The sequence below is a fragment of the Mytilus californianus genome, unplaced genomic scaffold (assembly GCF_021869535.1).
Source record: "Mytilus californianus isolate M0D057914Y unplaced genomic scaffold, xbMytCali1.0.p SCAF_5, whole genome shotgun sequence".
Classification (NCBI taxonomy): Eukaryota; Metazoa; Mollusca; class Bivalvia; order Mytilida; family Mytilidae; genus Mytilus; species Mytilus californianus.
The window spans coordinates 97,251,458-97,265,635 of NW_026262701.1; the positions used below are offsets into that span (position 1 = coordinate 97,251,458).

The 14,178-nt window shown below is 32.8% G+C and overlaps 1 protein-coding gene across 2 annotated transcripts; it reads right to left on the minus strand.

Annotated features, from left to right (window-relative positions):
* Positions 1 to 267: 267 nt before the first annotated feature.
* On the minus strand, positions 268 to 13,781 carry LOC127700341 (metalloproteinase inhibitor 2-like). Of its 2 annotated transcripts, none has more exons than XM_052203760.1 (6): positions 13,722 to 13,781; positions 11,071 to 11,189; positions 5,554 to 5,639; positions 4,261 to 4,369; positions 3,776 to 3,900; positions 268 to 562 (listed from the first exon to the last, which is right to left on the minus strand). In XM_052203760.1, the coding sequence occupies exons 2-6, from the start codon at positions 11,174 to 11,176 to the stop codon at positions 536 to 538; spliced, it is 453 nt and encodes a 150-aa protein (XP_052059720.1). In that variant the 5' UTR covers positions 11,177 to 11,189; positions 13,722 to 13,781; the 3' UTR covers positions 268 to 535. The 2 variants fall into 2 exon arrangements, with proteins under 2 accessions (XP_052059720.1, XP_052059719.1); XM_052203759.1 differs by lacking the exon at positions 13,722 to 13,781 and adding an exon at positions 13,468 to 13,544.
* Positions 13,782 to 14,178: the final 397 nt, after the last annotated feature.

The following is a 14,178-nucleotide window of genomic DNA, read 5'->3' on the forward strand; positions in this document are numbered from 1 at the left end:
CACGGGGATATTAAGTTCATCTCCGATTGGAACATCAAGGAACATGAACATTTAAAAAGATTTGTTCATTGTGATACATGTATTCATATATTTATTATCACTTATGTTCAAACGAAAACATGGACACTTTTTTGCAGAAGTAATTATTTTAGGTCAGTGCGTTCCATAAAGCGACTATTTTTGTACTTTGTTCTTTCTAGTCATATTAACAAATAAATAGATGATATGAATTAGATACTGACCAAATGATAGAGAGAACGATTCATGTAATCTTTCAAAGTTTATTAACAGTAAATAAGCGATAACAGAAGAGGAAGCGTCCACACAAAATACGGTTATCTTAAGAAATTGTAAATAGATTTATGAATTAATTTAATAGTAAAACTTACCAAGGTAATAATATAAAGCTTTGGTAATAATAATTTTTATTGTAATAAAAGCACGAAAAGCGTCTTTATTACACGCGCTTGTGCCGGTTACTTAAATTGGAAAAAAAGAAAATCGATAACAGTATATCTTAAAAAGGTTATCCTCTTCAACAGTCTTGAAAGCATTCAGGTGTCTGCAATATAAAAAGGCAATAACAAATAAATAATTATGAAACACATTTGGGATAGTACATACATATATACTTTGTCTGTGAACCCAAAAGGAGTTTCAGACAAATTTACCTTTCAAGTTCGTTGTTTTGAGCTCTCAGTGGTCAAAGTGGGAGCTATAGCTTAGCTATAAAACCAGGTTTAACTCACCATTTTCTTTGGAAAATTCCTGTACCAAATTAGGAATATGACAGTTCGTTCCGTTGGTTGATATAGTCTAACGTATGATTTTGTCAGGTTTTATGGACTTTCCCCTTTTTGAATTTACCATTGAGTTCGATATTTTAATTAATACTTGTTCAATCGTATTCTTCTCAATAACAGCTTATAATACCATAAACAAGTTTTCTTATGTCTCCTGTAGATATCAATGAATTTGAAATTGTAAAAACAAATATACTTCCTTGCTCGTTGTTGCAGTGAATGATAGTTCTTATTTTCATCAGTAAAATACATAAACATTAAAAAAATATACGGACTTTATTACAACAAAATTAATATAAGGATGCAATACATTAATAGGAGTATAGTCTGGTTCTTATCGATTGTCTGATTTTGAAAAAAAAATCACTTCAAAATAGATTAGACACTTTATAAATGTCCTGACTCTGATGCACTTTTTGGGGATTTATCTCACCAGGAACGCTCACACCTAAACATGCGAAAGACAGGGTTCCGTAGATCACTGAAAAGTTAGGAGCTATATGACAATACAAGGATCTAAACAGAATAGCCAAATTCATCTAAAGCTTACTTTGCCTGAGGGAGTTAGCACCTTAGTTTCTTAATAATTTCTTAATTTATAAACTGAAAATTTTAAACAAGTATATGTTATAAATTATGACAGTATCGTAGCACTGACTACTTGGCTGATAATGCCCTGGAGATCAACAGCCCACCAGCAGTGGAATCGACACAGTACTAGTAAATGAAAATATACACTTTATCAATTTTGTAAGTCCGGCGCGCATATCTGGCTTAATCTTTTTCAGAAACGCTCAAACATAAACATCAAAGTGAAATATAATAATTTAACTGCAATTGTGACTGTTAAAATCATTGAAAATTAAAAATCTTCCAAGTATGTATTCAGCTAGAGGTTCCTCGATTTATGAATCCTTCTCCCGACGAAATATACCATACATTTTTTTAATCATATATCTTTATTGTCATATTAACATAATTAGTTTGTGACAAAAACAAAAAAAATAAAAACAAACATAATATAGCAAAGAAATAACACTTCTATATGAAATGATTAAATTTATTATTTATTTCAGGAAACAAAATATTACTTTTTATAAGTAAAGGTTTATGAGTATTTGTGAGAACTCATAGCACATTCATTTTCTTTTATCGGTGACAGGATAACATTATTTTTTTAACGTTAACATCATTATAAACAAGAATATTTATTAAGTCAGATCTAAACCCACTTTTTTTCCAATGCCCGACAACACCTTGAAAATTAAACGGCCATCACCTACACAGTTATAACACGAATAACGACCAATAAAAATGATTTGTAGGTCATAATTCGCTTGTTCGTCAATTTTGCAGTTTACAGTTTCTACGCTATTACTTTTTGAAGAAACTATCCTAAAACACTAACAGCTGAATGGAAACTTATACTATCGTTACATGTTTGTTATACTAGTAGTCTTGAAGACCGTGTTAATTGAGAGAGCAGAATATATATGTAGGACTCTAAAGTGCGATGGTCACGCTAAAGTGCGATGGACTACGCTAAAGTGCGATGGTGCCAGACGCTAAAGTGCGATGGTTGTTTGATTTTTAAAGCGAAATGATATGACACGCCAAAGTGCGATTTTATGACACGCTAAAGTGCGATGGTATAGCAATAAGTTCAGGCAATTGGTTTTTTTTGCTGTGTTCCTATTAATTTCTTTGTTAATTGTTTTTGCCGGATTATAAATCATGCCGTTGTCTTTCTCTTTTCAAATGTTTTCTACTGGTCTTTGTATGGCCCTTTATGACTTGCTATGCGTCGTAGGCTAAGACTCCACGTTGATGGCCGTACAGTTATTAGTTGCAAAATTAACGCCATTTGGTGTTTAATTTGGCGGATAGTTGTCTCATTGACAGTTATACCACATCTTCTTATTTTCATTTACTGAATTACAGCTGTAGGTTTATTGGCTTGAAACAGGTTCATAAAGTTATTAATAGCTACTGCAATGTAATCATTTCACTTTTTTAATGTACGATAGTTGTTAAAAAAGTGAAATGATTACATTGCAGTAGCTAGTATTAACTTTATGAACCTGTTTCAAGCCAATAAACCTACAGCTGTAATTCAGTGGTAGTCGTTTCGTTGTTGCTGTATTTCATATTTGTTTTTCGTTTATTATTTTGTATATAAATCAGGCCATTATTTTTCTCGTTTGAATTGTTTTACACTGGTTGTTTTGAAGCTCTTGTAAACAAAAATTTGCCGAATTAAGTAAACCTCTTCCAGAACCGACCAAAAAATGTTCCGGATTGGGATCATTTAGTTTCTTTTTTTCTTTTTCGCTGTCTAATAAAACCCTGGACAAACATTCTTGTTTTCCGGCATGTAAATGACTTTGTTTGTACAAACGGCGTGTAATTATTCCGTCGGAATGCTTTTAAACTTAGCTTACTTCCTTATTTTCGTAAACAATCGCACTTTCGCTGAAAAACGCATTTTAGCGTATTGAGGCATCGGACTTTAGCGTGTTCCATTGAATAGCACAGACCATCGCACTTTAGCGTAACGAACCATCGCATTTTAGCGTGACCATCGCATTTTAGCGTCCCCATCGCACTTTAGAGTCCTACATATATAATTCGCAAACTAAAATCTAGACACACTTAGTCGACTCGATCGTGTCAAGTTTGGTTTGCTTTTGTTCAGTAAATACAGAGGTGGTGAAGATAACAAAATTGAAAATATTGGTAAAACTATCATTTTACTCTCATAAACAGTTTCTTTCAGTTTAAGGTTAATTTATTTTCCTTGATGATCATTTTAGCTGTTTACATATTCACTTATAAAACGGGGTGTTGTCTGGTTAAAAAACCAAACAGATACAAGCAAAATAAAAAAAAAACAAAACATAAAAAACCGACTATTCATATTAGATGCCATAAGAAATTTATTAGACATTTAAAAGAAAATAAAGTGACAATACCTTACAACTGCAGTCAAATACATTTCCCGCAATCATTCTTTTCCGGCAATCTTTTAATGCTGACGTCCTGCTCCGGAAATTACACAAATGAATCCTAAGTTTACTAGTTCCTTTATCTATACTGCCTGAAACGATATACACATTTTTATATTATATTAAACAATTATAAGTAAACTGTTTATTCATTGGTTTATAACAACATATATTTCTGAGTACTTTTTGACAATATTGATACGATTTCTGTAAGTTTGAAAAACAATATTGAATGATTGATTGAATAAATGTGCTCATAAAACACACTTAATCAATGAACTTATTCGAGGTGGAATAGAAATCTAATATACATCGAAATGTTGAAATAATGGTTATATAATACTACCAGTATGGTATGATAATTGATCGCATGAATTTTATGAAAATTTACCTAAATTTCATTCTTCAAATACCACAAGAAATTTTTCAAACAGTTTGAAAACCCTAAATACCTCCAATGTAATAGTCCTCTCCGTGACTAAGTGGCGCCCGACATATCCCATCATTTCCTGGAGTCCAGATTTTGACTTCTTTACCTTTCGACAAAGCATACGAGGGTTGCTTGAAAAATAAATTAGATAAAAGGAAAGGCAATTACTGATCTACAGTAAGATTACGACAGAAAATGACAAAACGTTAACGAATACGTCAGTCCCGTCTCCTATTTGGTAAATATTCGATACGAAATAGGAATTTAAAACTTAACAGCTATACAATATATATCTGGCTTACCATTTTTATTTTATTTTCTAGCACTGGGCAATACTACTACTTGTGGACTGCTAGTTCCGAAGAGTATCATCAATTCCGTAGTAAGTGCTTCGGTACTAACACGATTCATAAGAAACCTTTAGGCGGATTTGGATATTCCTTTTGGGTTACTTTTGGTCATATAGCTCCTCTCAAATATTTGTGCATCATTCGTTTTCTAAGTTTTGGATTTGTGCGTTCCGGATGAAGTTAAAAGTATAAAACGCATCGGACGCACCAAACCTATAAAATGATATTGTTATATTCCACTAAAGTGCTTATACTCAGTTTAATGTGAGGTATAAGAATCCGGTTTTAAACTAACCAAACTGTCTTATGATGTTGATAAATAGGTATGTCGGTTATGTTTTGACATTATTTAGCAGCTCCCTTTGTTCGGGGTTGGATGGAAATGATAACAACATGAAGATATTGAAATATGCAATTTTGCATACAGACAATCACACGTTATACCTTTCCTATACGTGCTAATAAACTATTGTTATTCTTTTAATTTAATTGATAACATGATAAATTCTTCATTCGTCTTTTTATGGTTTGTTATAAATCATGTCAGTACCGAATTACTGACTACTGAGCTGATGATACCCTCGGGGACTGATAGTCCACCAGTTTTTGGTGTCGACCCAGTGCTGAAAAAAACCCAAGCACTTTATAAATATTTTGCGTCCGAAGCGCTTTTATGGATTTACCTTCATCAGGAATGCTTAAAGACGAATATTTGAAAGCCAATTCAAGGATGTATAAGAACCGAAACAGTTAAAGAGCTATATGACCAAAGGACCTTAATTTTGCGGCGTTTTCCAATATACTGTTAGGAAAATTAAAGCAACTGAACGTTTTAACCCCTAGTTTTTACTTCTTGTTTAAAAAAAAAAAAAAAAAAAAGTTTTTTTTTGGGGGGGGGGGGGGTGCAAATTAGTAGTCTAAGAAAGAGGCTTTTGGTGTATATAAAGGAATAACATCTAGTATACCTTTAAAATGTCCAGAATTTTCACATTATAGTACACATCATCGTTTGACTGGGAGCCCGGTACTGATCTGACGCTTCCTCTTATAACTGAAAAAATAAAGTTCATGTTGAGGAAAAGTTATCAGGAAAATAACACCATTACAAAGATAAATGAAATAGAGGTTTTATTACCGTTTTCACGAACTCGTTATGAGAGTTCATATTTCAAAATCACGGAAATTATATAATGGAGTTTTTAGATTAACTCATTCAGTACCACATATTACCAGTTCAGATGAGGTTAACAAAATCATCATGATATTGATTCTGGTGAGCATTATAATTGATAGCCTTGTTAGATTATATGGTTCAGGGGTGGGGATCTAGACCGTTTACAAGTTTTCCAAAAGAAGGGGGTGGGGGTGACCCCTATGGACTTCCCCTATATTTAATTTGATTTGTTTTATTGCATACAAGAATATATATGGTTTAGGGGTGGGGATCTCATCCGTTTACAAGGTCTCAAACAGGAGGGGGTGGGGTGACCCCAGGGGACTCACCTTTTATTTTTTATTTGATTTGTTTTATTGTCCCATACAAGAATATATATAGTTTCAGGGTGTGGATCTTGACCGTTTACAAGTTTTCTAAAAGAAAGGGGGTGGGGGTGACCCCCATGGACTTCCCCTATATATCATTTGATTTGTTTTATTGTCCCATTCAAGAATATATATGGTTTAGGGGTGGGGATCTCAACGGTTTACAAGTTCTTAAACAGGATGGGGTGGGGTGACCCCAGGGGACTCGCCTTTTATTTCATTAGATTTGTTTTATTGTCCCATACAACAATATATATGGTTTCGGGGAGGGGATCTTGACCATTTACAAGTTTCCAAAAAGAAGGGGGGGGGGTGGGGTGACCCCCATGGACTTCCCCTATATTTCATTTGATTTGTGTTATTGTCCCGTACAAGAATATAGATGGTTTAGGGGTGGGGATCTCGAGCGTTTACAAGTTCTCAAACAGGAGGGGGTGGGGGTGACCCCAGGGGACTCGCCTTTTATTTCATTTGATTTGTTTTGTTGTCACATAGAAGAATATATATGGTTTCAGGGTTTGGATCTTGACTGTTTTCAAGTTATCAAAAAGAAGGAGGGTGGTAGTTACCCAAACGGACTTCCCCTATGTTTCATTTGATTTGTTTTATTGTCCCATAGAGAACGAAAACCAATTTTGGGACATACAGCATACGTACTTACAGACAGACAAGTGTAAAACTTAATGCCCCCTCAACAACAGCGCAGGCATAAAAGTGTGGCAAACTGATTTGCCAAACTGAAGGACAAACAGACAGACAGACAGACAGACACACAGCCTACCAAAAAAGTTTCAAACAATTTATCAATGATATTTCGCCAATAACTCAAATTTATTTCCATGAACCAGTAACAAAACACCAAAATAATTCTCTATAAAATTAGATATGATTTTATATCTATCAATTAAACACATCACTTTTCAAAACAAATAACTCAAACTTATTTACATAAACCAATAAAAAACCAGCAAAATACTTCTCTAAAATCAGATATCATGTTATATTTATTTCCATATTATAATAAAATTTTATTAATAGTTGCTAATATTGTTTCTTTCATGTGTCAAAAAATAATACAGATCTGCAACTTATCTATCAATGTCAAAACCTTTATCTCATAATAAAAATAGATTATTATCTAATTAAAAACAAGTTGAGATTAAGCACTTAAAGAACCCTATATATATATTTAATTTATGTTCAAATATGACACACACAAACTGATTAATTTTCCCAGGGGACCTGCCCTTTATTTCATATGATTTGTTTTTTTGTCCCATACAAGGATATATATGGTTTAGGGGCGGGGATCTCAACCATTTACAAGTTCTTAAACAGGAAGAAGGTGGGAATTACCCCAAGGAACTCACCTTTTATTTCATTTCATTTGTTTTATTGTTACATACAAGAATATATATGGTTTCGCGGTGGGGATCTTGACCATTTACAAATTTTCAAAAAAAAAAGGAGAGTAGGGGTTACCTAAAGGATTTTAAGAGCATTTTGAACTTTAAATTTGTTTTATGTTTCTACTTGTGTGGACGCAGAATTTGATTTTAAGTATATATATATGTATATATATAATTACTCTATATATCACCACAACAATGTTAAATCTGCAAATTTGCGGAAGCAAATTTTTATTCTTCCCTCGCCGGAATTCGAACTCATGCTATTGGGATAATATATAAAGTGTTTAAGTGCCTAGAAAATCAACCTAACAATGTTAGAGTAGATCTGATTCTTTACTTCCTCCCCGACCGGGGCTGGAACCTGTACTTTTCACTTCATACTTCTACGACAACACCGCCTAGCATCGCGCAGATGCCTTATCCCCTCCTTACCATAGCTGATATATTATATCTATATATAAGTGCCTATAAATAGCAACACATAACATACAAATCTATAAGAGTGTGGATTAATCAGTACAGAAATTAATACAATTGCACAAATGAAATTATAAATTGCCTAACAATGTAATTTTAACACTATATATAGTATGTAAATATCAAAATGTTAAAAATATTTACAATGCGATGAAAAATAAACGCAATATTTCGCTAGACAAAAATAGCTTCATCGAGCGTGCATCTATCCCGGTGAAATCGGATGCAGATAAAAAAAACTTTGCAGCTCATTGTACATTAAAGTTTGCTGCCTGATAAATAAATTTAAAATTTGGATGAAGTTCAAGATTACGAAATTTGTAGTTGAAGTTTGCAACTTCCATTGGCCAATATTACAGAGATATAAAGGACGATGCTATATAATTAATGATTCTCTATCTTTCCTGTATCTTTTCTCGTCTTTTTCATTAAGCCCACCAGGTTCGAAAGTATGGAGCTGGTGGACCGAAAAGTTTTCTTTTCTCCTTCTCGCCGTGATGTCCCACTCAGTGTTCAATTCAATAATTTGAAAAGTAACATTATCAAAATGATGTTTCTTTGAGAGAAGATGTCTTGTGAGGGGACAGTTTTTGTTGGTTTTATACCATGATCGATGGTTATTTAGCCGAATATTAAATTTGTCCATTGTTTCTACCACGTATTGAATGCCACAGGTGTTACATGTTAATTCATTAATTGAGTTGTCCGTTTTAAAGTTGGAATTTGTGTAGATGGTATAACTTAGTTTTGTAAAGGAGTTGATGAAAAAACTGCTAGTATTGGCAGCTTTACAACATAAGCAATTCCTTCTCCTGTTGTTTATAGCAACCAGGAGGTGGAGTAGGTTGCTTTGTTAATACAGCTGTCACTCATTTGTCACGGATGATTTTAGGTCTTCTGAAGGCCATGACTGGTGGTGGAGAAAATACTTTTTTCAAATTGGAGTCATTCTCTATAATTTTCCAATGCTTCGAACAAAGGATGACACATTTTTAAAATCAGGATGGTAAGTGAGTACAAGAGGTGTTCTGTTGACTCCTTTAGTCTTATCCTTGTACTCCAGAAGTTCTTGGCGGCTAATTCTGTTTTTTTCGAAAGCTGTATTAATATTGTAGTTATTGTATCCTCGAACAACTAGATGTTTACGTTGTCTAAATCTAGTATTCTGCTTATTTTCAGTTGAGCATATTCACTTGATTCGCAATGTCTTACTGAAAAGGATACCACAGGAGCATTGTTTGTGAAGAGAGAAATTTGTTTGTCTGTTTTCTTCGTATGGAGATCCGTTATCATGGTTCTGTTCTTGATGTAACTCATAGTATTGAGGAAGTTGATTTTCTCCATTGATGGTTCGTGTGTAAATTTAATTGAATGGTGGAAAAAGTTACAGTGTTCTAGAAATTTATTCAGATGGTCTTGTAAATCTGTCCATTTAAAATCAATATCATCAATAAATCGAAACCATGATAATGGCTGGTATTGAGCACTAACCAAGAGGCGTTTTTCAAGTTGGCCCATAAATATGTTGGCATATGACGGGGCCATTTTTGTGCCCATACTAGGGCCGTCTATCTGTAGTTAGTGTTTGTCATTGAAAGAGAAGTTGTTGTTCTCCAGCACTAGTTTTAGAAGTATAACAAGACACTCAGTTGGAGGATTTATGTCAACGCAATTGTTCCATACCTCTTCACACGCTGCTATTCCTTCGTCTTGTGGAATGTGTGTTAATAAAGAAGACACGTCCATGGATGCGAGTATAGTATTGTTTGGTAAAGGATTAAGGCTTTCCATTTTCTTAAAAATAATCAGTCGTAGCTTGAATCTTAATTGAAACAACGTGGTTAAACATAAAACATCAGTATGCACTTTATTCAAATAACATTATGTTAAATTTTAATAGATAATTGCTGTCTCTGTGGTTGTTTCACTGACGTTTATCCCATACGTACTTTTGAATATCGTCATACTACATAACTAGGACTAACCAAATTGCCTTAGGGTAACATATAAAATTGCTAATTACCTATTTGTTAGAACGAATTAGAAAATGTCATTTGTTGTAGGATCCGTAAAGAACAAATGTTTTAGTCGAAATAAAATACAAAAAAACTATGTAGTGTACATGATTAATTTGTGGTGTTGATACTAATACATTTATGTTTTGATATTTAAATGTGCTTTTAATGAATTTTAACATAACAACTTTTTTTTTGCTAATTCGTTTCCTGAATTTCAACAGGGATTTATTTTTTTAACCATGATTATACAGCTATTTTTCAACAGTAACGAAGATTTTTTTTATATAAAAAAGAGGTCATGTACCAAGGATATATGATGGATGACGCCTTATCATATCTTTCAACTAAAACAATAAATACACTGATTTTAAGCAACTGTGCAAAAACAGATTGGTCATTGTTATATTTCTTTTAAATTTTCAAAGTCAAAGGTTACTCAATATTCATATAATTCACACATATATATATATATATATATATATATTTTGGAATATAGCAGAAACTATTTTCATTTGAATACTTCTGAGTGCTTTTTTTTAACGAAGAGCTTTCAAAGACCACATTCTAAACTATTGTATAATAATACTTCCAATGATGAAAGGGGAAAAAACCGGGACGAATAATACTTTGAATTAATTTATTTTCGTGTGTTAACATTTTTGTAAACTGAGGACAAGTTGCGTGATCGTGGATGTTTAAATTCGTAGATTTGTCAAAGTTTGCATACAATCCTATAGAAAATTGGTACTTCGTTGAACGATTACATTTATTGTTTACCTTTATCAAATAAATCCTGAAAAATTGTAACCCCACGAATAATGATGAATCACAGTCGAAAAGAACAAAATGGTGATAAATTCAGGACACAAAACTAATACACGAGAAGTGCATTCGGTGCTCTTCTTTACCTCAAAGTTTCAGTGATAAGAATACCTGTTTTATCAGAACCCGGTCAAACAAATCTATCAAATACTGTTATAATTGCCTTTCTATGATCAAATCTGTATCATTTAAGAAACTGTTTCGTACTTACTAAATTCAGAATCACACACGTACTGATGAAGCGACGTTTTCGCACAGGAACACCCTAGTGACCCGGAAACCATTAACAATACAGTTATCACGTACAGCAGTAGCATATTTTCTTCAGATCTAGTAATAAAAAATGTTTATCTTTATTTAGTATTTATATGATGTTTTCAAGTCCTTTGTCTTTTTATTAATGTACAAATAGGGATTTTTAAAAATTAAGTTCACCCATTAATTGTATATGGAAACAAGGATTTATAACTTCCTTGTGTACATACTTCTTGTATTAGAATACTAAATAATTAATCAGAAAAGTTACCAATTCTGTGAAATGAATGTTCATTAATTATGTAGACGCTTAATAAAGGCAACAGTAGTAGATTTCCAATCAGGTAAAATATCTTAAAATTTGTGTTTCATACAAAATCAAAAGAGGTTTTGGAATAAAAGTTAACGAGACAGCAAATAAATGTTAACAGCATTCATAGTTTTTCATCGTATGACATTTGACGCTGATTTGTTTGCAACGAATTCATGTGGGTCCTACAATTAAAAACTGATAATACAATATAGGCAGTGAAACAATTTCACAAAGGTATCAATAGCCCAGTAGCTCAGTACTTCAGTGCCGGCATGAAAATACGGAATATTGTTTTATCAGAATTTGCTGTTACATTACTTCAGAAGTAATTTGAAATTATTGAGCGTATCCCCATGTTCGCTCTGTTTCCGTGTCCATGTTTGGCTATAGTTTTGACCCTTTTAGGTCAAATCAGCTCGTCGACGTTTGTATTAGAATTTTTCAAATATTTTGGGTGGAAGCATTGCTGAAAAGTTGTTTATTGGTGAAGTACGCATCATGTGCAGTAACATAGAAACCGTTTATGTTATCAAACAGTCCCGACTTAAAATCTGAAATTTGTCACTGCAATCAATATAAAAGCTATCACGAAAAACTGAGATCATTTAAACATTGACTTATATATCAGATAAAGTTGATTTAGGATGAATTTGGCTGTTTTCTTTAGGTCACGTTTGGTTATATAGCTCCTGGTGATTATTATATTTATTATCACTGGCTTTCAAATGTTTAGGTTTGAGCGTTACTCCTGGTGTTATATACAGGAAATCGTGTGAAACGCACGATCGAATTGTTATTTTCATTTTATGGCTACTGCATTTGCTAACTACTCTACTTTTTATGGGCCGTCTTTTATTTCATTTTTTTCAAGCTAGTGTGGTCATCCTGTTAGCAGCTGTACCGTGCATTTTATTTTTATGTGTATTTTACTTTTTGTTCATAGGATTGTTGTTTGTGTGGTCTGTTGTATTGTTAATTTTTTTAATTCCTGTCATCTTTTTTATGGATTGTTGGAATATATACATAACAATAGAGCCGGGTTAAATACAACCCTTTTCAAATTGACTTAGTTATTTGCAGTAACAAGAGAAAGGATAAAACGAACTGTAGATTATTTGAATACGCTCGGCATGTGCCTATAACGTCAGCAATGTGCAATCTTATAAACATTTCCTTAACATCATATATCGTCTTCATAGCGAAAGGTATACAAGAACATTGTCTTATTCTATAGTTTTTTATTTGCTTGTTTTGTCTTAGATTTTGCAATTTTTGACTGGGATATTAAGTTAGAGAATTATTTCTTAGGACGTAAAAGTGATATTTATTCTTAATCGTTTCAGTTGCACTTTCCTTTGAGAAGTTGCGATCTGACAAAACCGTATCAGTGAAAAATGGTATTATACAAAATTACAGCAAATTGAAGCTTTTTTTATGGACCATATGCTGATTTCGAAAAACAATTCAAAAACTAAATGCATGTCACCTATAAGAAGTAGCGTTGCAGAAAAATAAACTCAAGATAACACTTTTAAAACCAGTCTAGAAAATAAGTGCATTACACAATTTACATATTTCTTTCAGCTAAATATTTCCGTAGTATTTCTATCATAATATAAAAGCATGTCAGAAAAAAACACGAACTATAGAGCTTGAGATTCTCTAGGATATCTACAGTTTACAAGCAGAGGCATCGATCTGGGTTATAAAACACGTTAGAAAGTATCGACCATTACTTGGTGAACAATATGCGTTTATGCGTTCATCCTGTCAATACTGATAGTTTGACATTGCACATGGCCATGCTTTATTTAAACTGTTATAAATGACTGCGCACTGTTCCTTTGTGTTTGGTTCTGATAAGTGTGTGTAGGGATTTTGTGTCATGAATTTATCACCATATCTCTTCTTTTCTTTAACCCGTTTTTCAAAATTTTAACCCTCATCAGTTGTGGAAATATCAAAATATCAAAATATGAAACGCAATAAACACAAATTACGAAAATAGGGCTATACTATTGATAAAATAAGAAAACAAACCTTCTATAAAGTATCCAGATGTTACTAATTGTTTACATACTTTTTTCATGTCATAACATAAATCCGGTTTCCCGTTGACAAGTATATATCATTGAAAAACCACAATTAAGCGAGTGTTGGTATTGCAAGGACAACATGGCAATAACTATCTACAGGTTTCCCGTTCTTCACAACTTAAATAAGTAAATGTATTCTATACAACTTAAATAAATATATTTTTGTTGGCAGAGCTATGTTTTAAATATTTTTCTTACCTTACAAATACTCTTTTCCTATTCTAAGCCAATTTATAGTTTGTCCGATCAGTTATAAGCTCTAAATCAACAACGTGTGGCACTTTTGTTCGGAGATTTTCATTGGTCAAAATTCAACCATGACGTCAAATTGTCTTGTTTTCTTCTGATTTTGTGATTGTGGTGTCATGAAAAAATGCAGCCATGCCTGATATCGCCAAATAGAATGTAGGGATTTTTTGAAGATTATTGAACACTTTTGCACAGTGTTGAGAAAGAAAGATAAAATTATTAGAGACACAAAATCCATAGCGACTTGTACTAATTTTAAAGCTACTTCGAGTGTTATACGATATTTCTCCACTCTCGATAGGAAAATTCTTTCCAGTATGATGTCATTGATACGATTTCAGTGTCCAACGCATACACCAAACAACTATGAGCTTTATTTACGCTTCAAAATGAAATAAAATTTGAC

What these genes read in the sequence shown, in the direction of transcription:
- LOC127700341 (XM_052203760.1), bottom strand. Translation starts at nt 11,176, where the DNA reads ATGCTACTGCTGTACGTGATAACTGTATTGTTAATGGTTTCCGGGTCA. An exon ending in AGAGGACTATTACATTGGAG is followed by an intron (nt 3,901 to 4,260) that starts GTATTTAGGGTT and finishes ATATCGTTTCAG; the next exon opens with GCAGTATAGATAAAGGAACT. An exon ending in TATTTGACTGCAGTTGTAAG is followed by an intron (nt 563 to 3,775) that starts GTATTGTCACTT and finishes TTTATATTGCAG; the next exon opens with ACACCTGAATGCTTTCAAGA.